At 44.0% G+C, this 11,882-nt stretch overlaps 1 protein-coding gene across 1 annotated transcript; it reads left to right on the top strand.

Annotated features, from left to right (window-relative positions):
- Positions 1 to 398: 398 nt before the first annotated feature.
- Positions 399 to 4,644, top strand: LOC310765324 (beta-2 adrenergic receptor-like). The gene has a single exon (XM_083620134.1). The coding sequence runs from the start codon at positions 2,117 to 2,119 to the stop codon at positions 3,197 to 3,199; it is 1,083 nt and encodes a 360-aa protein (XP_083476260.1). The 5' UTR covers positions 399 to 2,116; the 3' UTR covers positions 3,200 to 4,644.
- Positions 4,645 to 11,882: the final 7,238 nt, after the last annotated feature.

The following is an 11,882-nucleotide window of genomic DNA, read 5'->3' on the forward strand; positions in this document are numbered from 1 at the left end:
GTTGGACTAGATGACCCTTGGGGTCTCTTCCGATTCTAGGATTCTGCCCCTCTATTCCGCCGCCCCCACGTGACCACTGTGTATGGAGAAACGTCTCTTAAGTTCTCTCTGAAGGGCAATTTGGGAAGGGAGGGAGAGACGTAGCAATGTTTATGACAAAAGGGGTTTAGCATTAGCAATAAATTTCGCGAATGTATGGAACTGGTCCGGCATTAAAAAGCGGTGCAGGGAAAACGCCCATTCTACTGGTCTTCGAGAGGTTTCTTTCGGCAAACGAATTGTTATGGGGAAATAATAATAATAATAATAATAATAATAATAATAATAATAATAAAGGGAAACAGGTGATCGATCGTAGGATGAGAGCGACAACCCTCCATATCGCCCCTGTGGCAACATTGCGTTCCGCCAGCCAATGTGGAGCACGCCCTTAGGAGCACCCGCACGCACGCGCTCCCAGAAAAATCTGACCCTGATGTGTGGAGCAACACCCATTCCCCTCGCACACCCCTTCTGCCCAAACTGGAGCCGGCGAGTGCGGGGGAAATCTAAGCAACGCCCCCAGCACTGCAAATAATCTCGCCCAGAATCTCGGCAGTCTTGTTTCGCGCGTCTCCAGTCTGCAGTCCCCCTCGCCTTTTGCTCTCTTAGGTGAGAAAAGCAGGGAGCGCCCGATGGGGCAAGAGCCGTCCGTAACCCAGTCCCCGGAGGCGGGAGGCGTCGCCAAAAGCAGCTACGCAAGAAGACCTGGAAACTCAGGCGCGTGGGTTAGTTTTGGTTGAGCAGCCGAAGGACTGGAGAGCCGAGAGGGCTGGACATATTCAATCTGGAGGCGCGTGGCGAATGTTTCCAGCAGCATCCTCTTTTTGGAAACTCCAGGAACCTGTTGCATGGATTTTCGGGTAACCACATTTTCGGGTTGCAGAAGAGAGGCTATTTGTCGCGGGAAGGGTGTCGCCGGTCTCAAGAGCAACCCCCGGAGCGCCGCTTCTTTGCCGCAGGACGGGAGCGCAGCGGAGTTGGCGCAGGGACTCTTGCCAAGGGTGCCTTGAACTTTGAGGCAGCCGCCGGGCTAGCGACGCGGGGAGAGGTGGAGGATGAAAACAGTCCGGAGCTGCGCGCAGCGCCGCAAAGCTTGAGAGAGCGAACAGGGAGCCTTACAGGCTGATGGGTGTCCCAGTTTGTGCTGGTTTTTTCGAGCGCACGTTCCTTCCAGAAGAGCGGAGCCACTTCGGAGCGCATCTGAATGGCAACTCCAGGAAAGGGCGCGAGGATTGCTTTGTTCTTTTGCTTTGTTTTGAGGAGGAGACTGTGCAGATAATCCGCGTAAAGACTTCTCACCGATGCGAGAAATTGCCAGTATGTGAATCTATGGCGGAATGTTAAGACTTGCCGTTTTCTTGCTTTTACTACGCTGGAGGCTGCTGTAACTCTCGTAGATCTAGGCACGGAAAGTTCTCCTCTTCAAGAGAGGGAGAAGCAAGCGATAGTCTGTCGGATATCTGCAACCTACCTCTCATAGTATTATCCCAGGGCAAATACCACTTGAATACTTCAAGGGCTCTCATATAAGAGGTGACGGGTCTGTTATTATATTTGTGTGTGCGCGCGCGCAAGGTGTGCCTGAGAGATGCTTCTGCAAAAATCTGAGGGTTTGTGTGACATTGCAGTATCAACGCGTGTGTTTTGAACAAAGTGATGCAAGATCACAGTATTTGCAGATGATCTTTGAATAATCCTTTGCTTGTGTGAACTATGCACTACTATAGTTAGACTCCTGTGTGTGAGAGGGGGGGGGGGAGGGAGAGAAGGAACTCATTACAGTAGATTGCGTGGGAGCCTGATTGACACTTCAAGCTTGTTCCTGTGTGGATCTGCACTTCACATCTTTGTGGGCACAGCAGTCGATTCTACATTTGTGAATAGGCTGCAGCTTGACCCGGACTTCCACTCAAATTGTTTTTGCTGCTATTTCTTGCAAACTCCACTTCTGGAAATTCAGTATGGAGAAAGCACCCTGTGAAGCACCTCCCATGGAATTTCAGAGGTGAAGAAACCTTAGCCTGTAACCTTTGTAGCTCCCTGCTTGTCTTAGGAAGGAAATACAACCTGGTCAATGTTGGGAAACAGCAGTGGCAGGAGCCCCAATTGCACTGACTGGAGCCAGGCCTCTGCTGGGGACGTCTTCAAGCTGTTCCTCATGGTCCTCCTGGTGGTGGTCATCAGCCTCGGCAATCTGGTGAGCCTCCTGGTTTTCTTCCGTGTCAGGCAATTCAGAACCTCCCAAGGCTACCTGAAGGCCTCCTTGGCCCTAGCTGACTTGGCGGTGGGGCTCATCGTCGTGCCTTACTCCGTTTACAGGGAGGTGAATAGGTTGACCTGGGGGATGGAACCAGAGATGGATAAATATGAGAAGCCTGCCTGCTTCATCACTGGGCCCATCTTTGCAGGCTGCACCTTTGTCTCGATCAGCACCATCTTTCTGCTCTCGGTCGAGAGGAGTGTAGCTGTGCTGAAGCCTCTGCACCGGAAAGCAGTGATCACCAAGCGCAGGACTATTTGGCTCATTGTGGCCTCTTGGGCCATGAGCTGCTGCTTGGCAGTGGTGCCCTTGCTCTCCAGCCCTGATATCACCTTCCAGTACAATGCCTGCAGCAAGATGTGCAACTACGCCTTTCCAACAGACAAGCCGCCCGAATCCCATTGGAATATCATGCTACTGTACCCGGTCTTTGATTTCTCAGTTTTGAGCGGAACCTTTGCGATCAATGCTGTCACCTTTGCAGCCGTCCACCAATACTGCAAGAAACGGAAGCAACTGGGAGAAGAGGCACAGGGCGGTAGCAACCAGGTCTCCTTCTCAGACATTACCGCGGCCAAGACCATTGGCATTCTGACTTTTGCTTTCTCCGTTTCCTTCCTCCCCATTGCGGTATTTGTTGTGGGGTCAGTAGTGGGATACCAGTGGTGCAAGTTCTCCTTTTACGCCTTCTGGATCCTCACTTCCAACAGCTGTTGGAACGTGGCCATCTACAGTGTTTGGGATCCCAAGTTCCGCCAGGGGGTTCGGGAGCTGTTGAACAAGCCGGTGCTGATATCGACCTCTCAGGATGCCGCCTGCTCACAGGAGGAGCACAGCTCTGCCCCTGCCTGTGTGGCAGTCCTCAAGAAGATGTTCCGCCCAGAGAGCAACCGATAGCACAGTTGGTGTCTGCCATTTTGTTTAGGGTTAGGGTTGGGATGTGCAGTCCTTATCCTATTCCACTGCAGGCTCCTTTGTGGACAGGGCTGGCCAGAGATAGTTTGCTGCCTGAGGTAAAGGACGAGATGGCCCCCTTATTTCCATGTATGGAATTGACAATTGAACATTGGCTTGTTTAAGAAGTGTAGGACAGATCACACAGCCTACACATCTCTGCCTCCAACGTGTCACTGTCACCCCCTGTCCCACAGAATCTGCTGCCTGAAGTGGCCACCTCACTCTCCCTAATGATGGAGCTGGTCCTGTTATCTTTTAGAAATGTGCACTTCTCTTGAAGCGCCAGATGTTTGCTTGGATGCGTTGGACTGTAACCTCCTGGATTTCATAGAATAAATGCAGCATGGATTTATGGGCATGAATTATAATGCAGAGTGCAGAAGCATGCGGCTCTCTCAAAAATTGTTCTAACCAGGTTCCTGTTTACATAAATAAGCAGAGGAAAAGGGATGGAACAGAGCCTTTAAAAAACCCAACAGAACGCAGAAATCTACAGAGCAGAATATTTCTTCTCTGTACAAACTTGGAAAATGGCCCTTTGTAGATCCAAGTCCAAGGAAAACAACAATACAATTACCAAAAATGGCCCTTGGGTGCAGTTATTGCTTGTTGTATTATCACAAATGTGGTTATGGTATTTCAGCATGCAACATATAAAATTCACTCAAACTCTAAATGTGCACATTCCACAAAAACCAGGGACACCGTACTCTTAAAAATGGAGCACTGCTGGCACAGACTTAAGATACCATCCTTTATTCTGGGTTAATTAAATAAAAAACAACTATCTTCTTTATGGTTTTGAACTCAGAATCACTATTGGAAATTAGCATGGTCATATTTAAACAGGCATTGAAAGAATGGGAAGCTGGCACTTCTTGATAAAGCAAAGTTGCCAGACCACCAACTTGGAAGGTTTTGCAAGCAATGTGCCACTTGTGTTCAGCTGTATAGAAGAATAAGGTTTCAATTACCCTGATCATATGCTGAAGTATTTATTAAAGTGGATTGGGGGCAGCTTATCTGTTTTACATGGTTCCTGTTACAAAAACAACAACATGTTGATGTTGAAAAGATGGGAAGTTGTAATACGTGGCAGTGATGTAATATTAAGGAGACGATTAAGTGATAGATAGAACAACTGTTTTGTTGATAGACCTTTCATCCGGCATTCACAAGGCTTGGTGGATGTTTACAAAGGCTCTCACTCTGTGTAATCCTCTGTTATGACTTCTTTTCCTATTTGGCTGCTTTAAAAGAACTGCAGTATTTGTTGTATGAGGCTATCTTGATAACATACACCATTCTGAATGTACTCATTAATGATGAATTTCCCTTGGTTAAATAGAATGCTACAAAAAGAATAAATATTGTTTGCACAATCATTTTAAAAGCATTGCCTCAATGAAAAGATGCACAGAGTTCATTTACGGCAGGGATGGAGAGCCTGTAGTCACCCAGATGTTGTTGGGCTCAATTCCTATTAGCCCCAGCCAGCATGTCCAATGGTCAAGGAGGGCCACAGGTTCCCAGTCCAGTCTCTGATTTTCAGCAGCACTTGAATAGTCAGCCCTGAAAGGGATAGCTTCAGGAAAAGCAGCTTTGTTCCAGCTAAGTTGGAAACACACTGGGCAAAAGCAATATCTTGTTATCTGAGCTACCTGGATTCTGTAAGTTTTGAAGTAGCATTGTGGTTTGTGCTGGTTATAGACTTAGGTATCATTATATTAGTAAAATAATAATATTAATACTAATAATAGTAATTCCAAAATCATAGATTTCCAGTGATCTGACAAGCAACAGAAATGGATTCTTCAACTATCGCCTTAAACTTCCCTTAAACTTGGTTTGCAGCGGTTCAGAAAGAGAATTAGATGCATACAGATCTACCAAAAACAAGTGTCACTATGCATGTTTCTCTGCAAGGTTCAGTTCAATTTCCTCTTGTACAGTGGTACCTCCGGTTACGAACTTAATTCATTCTGGAGGTCTGTTCTTAAGCTGAAACCATTCTTAACATGAGGCGCGCTTTCACTAATGGGGCCTCCTGCTGCTGCCGCGGCACTGCCGCGTGACTTCCGCTTGCATCCCAGGACAAATTTCGCAACTAGGGGTATCTACTTCCGGGTTAGCGGAGCTCATTACCTGAAGCATTCGTAAGGAGGACGGTACATAACCCGAGGTTCCACTGTATTTGGAAAGCAACTAACAGCAATTAGAAAACTGGTTCACTCACTTGTCTTTTCCCTCCTACATACTTCAAGATTTTTTTTTAGCACAGCTTGTATGGGGAGGAGTGGTGGCTTTCTGATATCACTGGTTCTAGCCAATCAGGGCTGTGCAAAGATGGCTTTTGTTGCAAACTTGCAGAACTGGTTGCTGTCCCATATCATTTTCTCATTTAAATCAGAGCTACCATTTCTTCAGAAAATGGTAAGTTTTTGTTTTTTAAAAAACAAGCAAACCTGGAAATAGTAAACCTGTATTGAACGGGGTGGGGCGGGAAAAGAGTATGCCATTGTTGTTCTTGCTGCTGCTGCTAATTCATTACCTTCCCATTACCTTTGCAGCACCATGTCAATGCTGCCAAAAGCTGAGCCCACAATAAATTGCCCTGTGTCAAGTGGTCAGATCGATATATTCAGTCTGCTATCCAGGTGCAACTACGGGTAAGCAGCTTCCAAAGACCTCAACTGCTCTATTTAAACTGGCCTGGAAGCCTCCCAAATAGGAAACTCTTTCAACTAGAAGACTGTTAGTCCTTCAAATAGAGGCCTGTCCTCTTGTAAAGCAGGAGGCCAACCTAGTTTTGGGTCTGATGTATGTTGGAAGCCTTTTGAGTTTGTTAAATGAGCCTTGCAAATCTCTGCTTAGAAGTGACATTATTTTGGATGGTCTTCATCTAATGTAATGCGGATGAAATAGTGACATGATGCCATTTTTATTTATGCATCTTTCCACGTTGTTCCATTTTGGATTCATAGGCGTATTCTACATAATACCCTGCAGTGTATTGTGGTTTGGCAAGTAGCCAGATGAGATTACCTCCATTCCCTTCTAATTCTATGAGTCCATGGAAAAAGGGAGGGGAATCTACACAGATCTAGAAAGAGCTTTTTATTCATTTGTTGGAAACATCATCATCATCATCCGCATCTGGCTGGGTTTCCCACTCTGGGTGGCTTATAGCATATATAAAAATACAACAAAACATCAAACATTAAAAAAACAGAATATGCTATACAGGCAACAAACAAACCAATAAACCAATAGAAACCAATAATAACAATAAGAACAGTTTACAGTTATACCCAATTTAAAATAACCGCCAACCCCAACTAAACATTTAACCGACCCCAACCTGACAAAAACAAGAGGAACCAAAGTTAGAACTGTTTAAAACATGGTAAAACATTTTAGCCAGTTGCCCCAACCCAAGACTTGGTCCAGCAATTGGATTGCCTTCCTGCATTTTGTTTCAGTATCTGCCAAAAAAATCTAGGAACAGAATACAATCAAGGAGAGAGCATACAAGCCATGAGTGACAGATTGCAGTGGGTGAAATAGAAGCTTTCAGCCAAACACAATAAATTGATTAGTTATAGGAGAGGGAGGTTCTTGCTTAACAATAAATACTTGAAATATTCTTCTTGATTTGCTTGTACAAAGCTTATACGGTGGTTAGACTATGTCTGGCCTTCATTGAGCAATTGTTCTCATTTGTTTAGAGGGCAGTTTATACTATAATCAGCATTCTTCTCAATTTGCTTGTGGGATATTTACACATCTTCCCATTAATCATTTGTTCGTTCCATACTTTCCAATGCATTTCCTTGTTGCTTTACAAACCACAAAAAAAAAAAGGATTTGTTGTGCTAAGGTGACACTGCACTTTATCCACTTTAATCGCACAAAGCTAAAGTTCCGGTATGCACTGAAATCCTTCCCACAAAATACTGGCAGTCTGGAAACAGCCTTGACACCAATGGAGAAATAGAGAGCAATGTCTAAGAGAGCAATACCTCACCTCCCCAGTCCAGATTCAGGGAGCAGAGCAGGTGGCAATACCTGGGCCAGGAGGACAGGATCACTCCTGCCTACAGTTATTTCTGCAGACAGCTGGCTTGATAGCTGTAGGAATCCACATCTGTGGGAAGGGTGCCTCAAAGGAGGGGTTGCACTTTGCCAGGACATCTAGAGTTCCTTATATATCGAACTGATAAAACAAAGGTGTAGTAATTTGTACAGAACAGACAGTATTTACTAAAATCTCAATAATACCCTTTAGACTAATAATAATATTAATACCAAAAACAAAAATGTGGCAAGCTTCTGGGTTCTCCATAATTCTCAGTTGGGCAAGTTGCTACACAAAGCAGAGGGTGAGTGGGACACAGAAAAATGGGGGGCGGGATACAAAAAATGGGCAGCTGTAGCCATGAGGTTGGCTTGTAAGTCTCAGACTTGTATGCTGACTAAGTCTTTCCTAGGTGCTGCAGACTCTGGGATAAACAATTTTCTAGAGGAGCCATTGAAAACAACATGGAACATTGCCAAATTGCAATACAAAAACCAAACTCCACAAAAATGATGCTCCATGGGTCTAACTGAAAGATGCTGCATTCCCTTCTTTGGGCTTTTCTAAACACAAAGTTGCACGTGACACAATTCCTGACTAAGGGGTTGTTAATTCCATGCAATGACGCCAGTCTCAAGATAGAAGATAGTCCATGAGGCCAACTGAATTTTGGCTACTGATGTAATTCCTGCTTGTGTCTTCTGGCTGTCTCTGCTTGGGGTTACAAGTCTGGGTAATGTAGATAAACATACTGCAAGTTTCTTTCCACTCTGCGTATTTGAAGCATGGCCGAAAGCAAACTAAGCATATGCCAAAGTTGTGTAAAATTAGAATAAAAGGGTGATATCCAGTAAATGGATTTCCCCTTTTTCTTTTCCCCTGGGGCTCTCAATGCACCTCCTGGAGGGTCCCCAAAACCTCTGCAGAATAATCAGAAGTGAAAAATCCATTCTGCCCATTATGTCTGTTCTACTGGCAGATGGGCACCTCTGATTTTCACCCACTGTGTTTTATTTCTTTAAGTTTACATCTGGCTTGTCTGAATTTCTAAGAGATCTCTAGGTGGTCAGCTCTAACTGGTGAAACGGAACATTACCTGTTGGAAGAGTTTCAAAGGAAATCCAACACCTGAATTCTCCCTCACCTTTCAGCAGAAAAGGAACACCAGAGTCTGAAATATGAGAGTGTGTGCATATTTGGGCCTTTATTCAGGACATGCAAATATTTGGTTTTGTCCATGGAAAAGTCTGATAGGTATGACTTTGAAAAGCTATTGCGCAAAGGTCATAACAGCCACAAACATTATGAGAATTAATTTGCTTTCTATTTTGTAGGCTAGTGATCTATTTTTTTATATACTTTCATTTAAAACACTGCTAGAACATGAGGAATCTAATGAGCTGATGAGCTGGAATACGTCAATGAAATTTAGACTGATGTAATATGCAAACACTGCCTGAGGTGTTTTTTTGTTGGTGTGATGCTGGAGTTTTTTTTGGAAGGAAGGAGCTATATTTTCATTCAGTGGCATGTCAAAAAGAGTACATTGAATCAATATCCATGGTGCAAAAGCATTTTTTATGTGCTATGTACTTATACGGAAGGCAATTGGAAATGTTCTTCAATGCTGGCATTTTTCAGTTGCCGGAGGGATGTACTCTTGGAGAAAATGCCTGCTTTGTTTGTCAACAATCTCAATACTTGCAACACGGTTCACCAACCATTTTGGACCAATTCTGAGAGAGTTCCGTGGGTGCCAGTCACAAAATGGCTGCCATAGGGCCATAGTAACACAACATGAGAGTGAGATCCATTAAACACAAAGAGATTTACACCTGAAGGAGGCATGTATACCACTGTACTGTAAGGAGACAGTGAATTCTTATTGAATGTCTTTTAGCGCATGTACTGCAGAATACATGCCTAAGCTTCTTTGCAGAGTTTTCCCATTTGCCTTTTGGGGGCAAGGGTGGATTATTTAACACCCACCCACACCTATAGTGTAGTAGTATTGGGCTGGCCCTGACAGGCATTCAGTTAGAATTTGACTTATAAATGAAATTCACAGTGGTACCTCGGGTTAAGTACTTAATTCGTTCTGGAGGTCCGTTCTTAACCTGAAACTGTTCTTAACCTGAAGCACCACTTTAGCTAATGGGGCCTCCTGCTGCTGCCGCGCCACTGGAGCACGATTTCTGTTCTCATCTTGAAACAAAGTTCTTAACCTGAGGTACTATTTCTGGGTTAGCGGAGTCTGTAACCTGAGGCGTATGTAACCCGAGCTACCACTGTATTAATGGAGTGTATAGTTACTATTGCACAGTATTCCAGTGGCATATGAAGAGAGCAAGAGGAGGCAGGGCCTGCACAAACTTGAGAACGAATATAAAAGGAAACAAAAGACCACACTGAAATACGGTAAATAGAAGTTCAAAGTACTGCGCGAAAAAGTGGCCTTGGGAGTTGGGTAGCAAAGAAATAATAGTAAAGAACCAAAACCAGTAATTCAGTCAGCAGTCCGACAGAGGAACTCTCCACTCTCTTTTCTGCTTCATTATTTTCACTCTTCAACCAAAAGCAGTGGCTCACAAAGAACACGGTTTCAGTGAATATAATATGAAATTAACCCACAGAAGTATGTTCTCACTTGTGTGGGAAGAGGAAGAAATGGAGAGGGAGGAGGTATACTGGCTGTTCCAAAATAGGCCATGACATAATGTCAGCCTTTAAAAATGCTTTGCAAAGAGGGGACCAGTTCTAATAGCACACAACTCAACCAACCCCCTCATTTGTTATGGACTTCTGTTAGCAGGTCTGCCTTACTGATTCAGGGGTATGCAATTATTTCAACATGGAGGAACAGTTTGGATATTTTTGCCACCACATCCAACTAATTTTGCTACCATGAGGCAACCCCCCCCTGCCCAGGACATCTTGCAAGGCTTCCTGCATCCAAAATATGCTCCTCTGAACATGTACAGAGTGCCTTCCACCACCCTTAGTGTTGCAACTTTAGTACACTCTGTTTTCCCCCTCCTCCCCATTACCTCACTGGTACACTCAGACACACATGCGTACATATACCCGCTCTCTTTCACAAGGGTCCCCTCCCTGCTGTCCTCCTTGGCAGGCAAATAAATACCTTTCTGTCCAGAAAATTCATGGTGGTCTTAACTTTTCTGCAAGTACTGTACACTAGTACTGCAGACTAACATTAATTTGATGCTTGATGAAATTTGATGCTTCACAAAAGTGAAAGAAAAGGTAAAATGCCAAGATGTTTGTATGTGGTTTTACTCATATATAAACACAATTTGATAGACTAAAACAGGTAAAAAGATAAAGGTACCCCTGACCATTAGGTCCAGTCGCAGACGACTCTGGGGTTGCGGTGCTCATCTCACTTTATTGGCCCAGAGAGCTTCTGGGTCATGTGGCCAGCATGACTAAGCCGCTTCTGGTGAACCAGAGCAGCGCACGGAAACGCCATTTACCTTCCTGCTGGAGTGGTACCTATTTATCTACTTGCACTTTGATATGCTTTCAAACTGCTAGGTTGGCTGGAATAGGGACCAAAACAGGTACAGATACATAAAACAGGTGGTACATCTTTTTTTGCCACTGCTGCCCAAATGCTCTCCATCTAGATTTGGGCCTGAAACACCAAGGAGAAATGTGGGTGTGTGGAGGGTAAGTTGTAAGGAAGCACAATTTGTGTCATTGTACAAAATAATTGCAAATCGTTACTGGGCATACCTGTTAAGCCATCAGCCTTAGTTTCCAGTTTTCTGGCTTTGTGGAGCTTGAGCCGGTATGAGAAAGCCTTAACTTTGGCCTTAAAACAGCAGGTTTATTTTTTAAACAATCAAACAAAACGAAAACAAAACAAAATATTTTAAATAAGGCTTTACCTATTTCCAAATATAGGGCTTATAGGATAACTGAAATTTTCTAGAGGAACCATTGGAAGCATGGATCCATATCAAAGTACAGTAAAGAAATAAAGATTTGGCTGAAGGTCGGGCATTGAACCAAGTTCCTGAAATACTGCCCCCCACCCCCGGAAACAGACCAGCTCTCCCCGCATGGCACAATGGGGTACTTTATTGCTTAAGCACAGAGTACCAAATTTGCGTGTTCTGTTTTTCCTATTTCAGAAACTTTTGAAGAGCTTCTGAAATATGAAAAGCAGCACACCCAAATGTGGACCTTAATCCAGGACATGTAAATATTTGGGTTTGCTTGCAGAGGGGACTGGTAGGTGTGACCATTAAAATAACAAAAACATGCTCTTTTTCCATAATGAATTCGTACTGTGTTTTGCAGGTTAAGTATGCTTTTCCAACCTTTCTTTTAAAACACTGTTGAAACTTAAAGGGATATTATAAGCTATAATTGACTGATATTACCGATCATTATTAGCAAGACTGCTTTAATGTACAGCACTGAGTATTGGGGAAAAAGAAGAAGTAAAGAATGTACTTTGGATGTGTTTTGAAGACGCAGTGCGTAAGCAGCCTCAGAATGGAGCAAAATACACAACAT

This window comes from Podarcis filfolensis (genome assembly GCF_964270895.1).
Source record: "Podarcis filfolensis genome assembly, chromosome: 6".
NCBI lineage: Eukaryota > Metazoa > Chordata > Lepidosauria > Squamata > Lacertidae > Podarcis > Podarcis filfolensis.

What these genes read in the sequence shown, in the direction of transcription:
- LOC310765324 (XM_083620134.1), top strand. Translation starts at nt 2,117, where the DNA reads ATGTTGGGAAACAGCAGTGGCAGGAGCCCCAATTGCACTGACTGGAGC.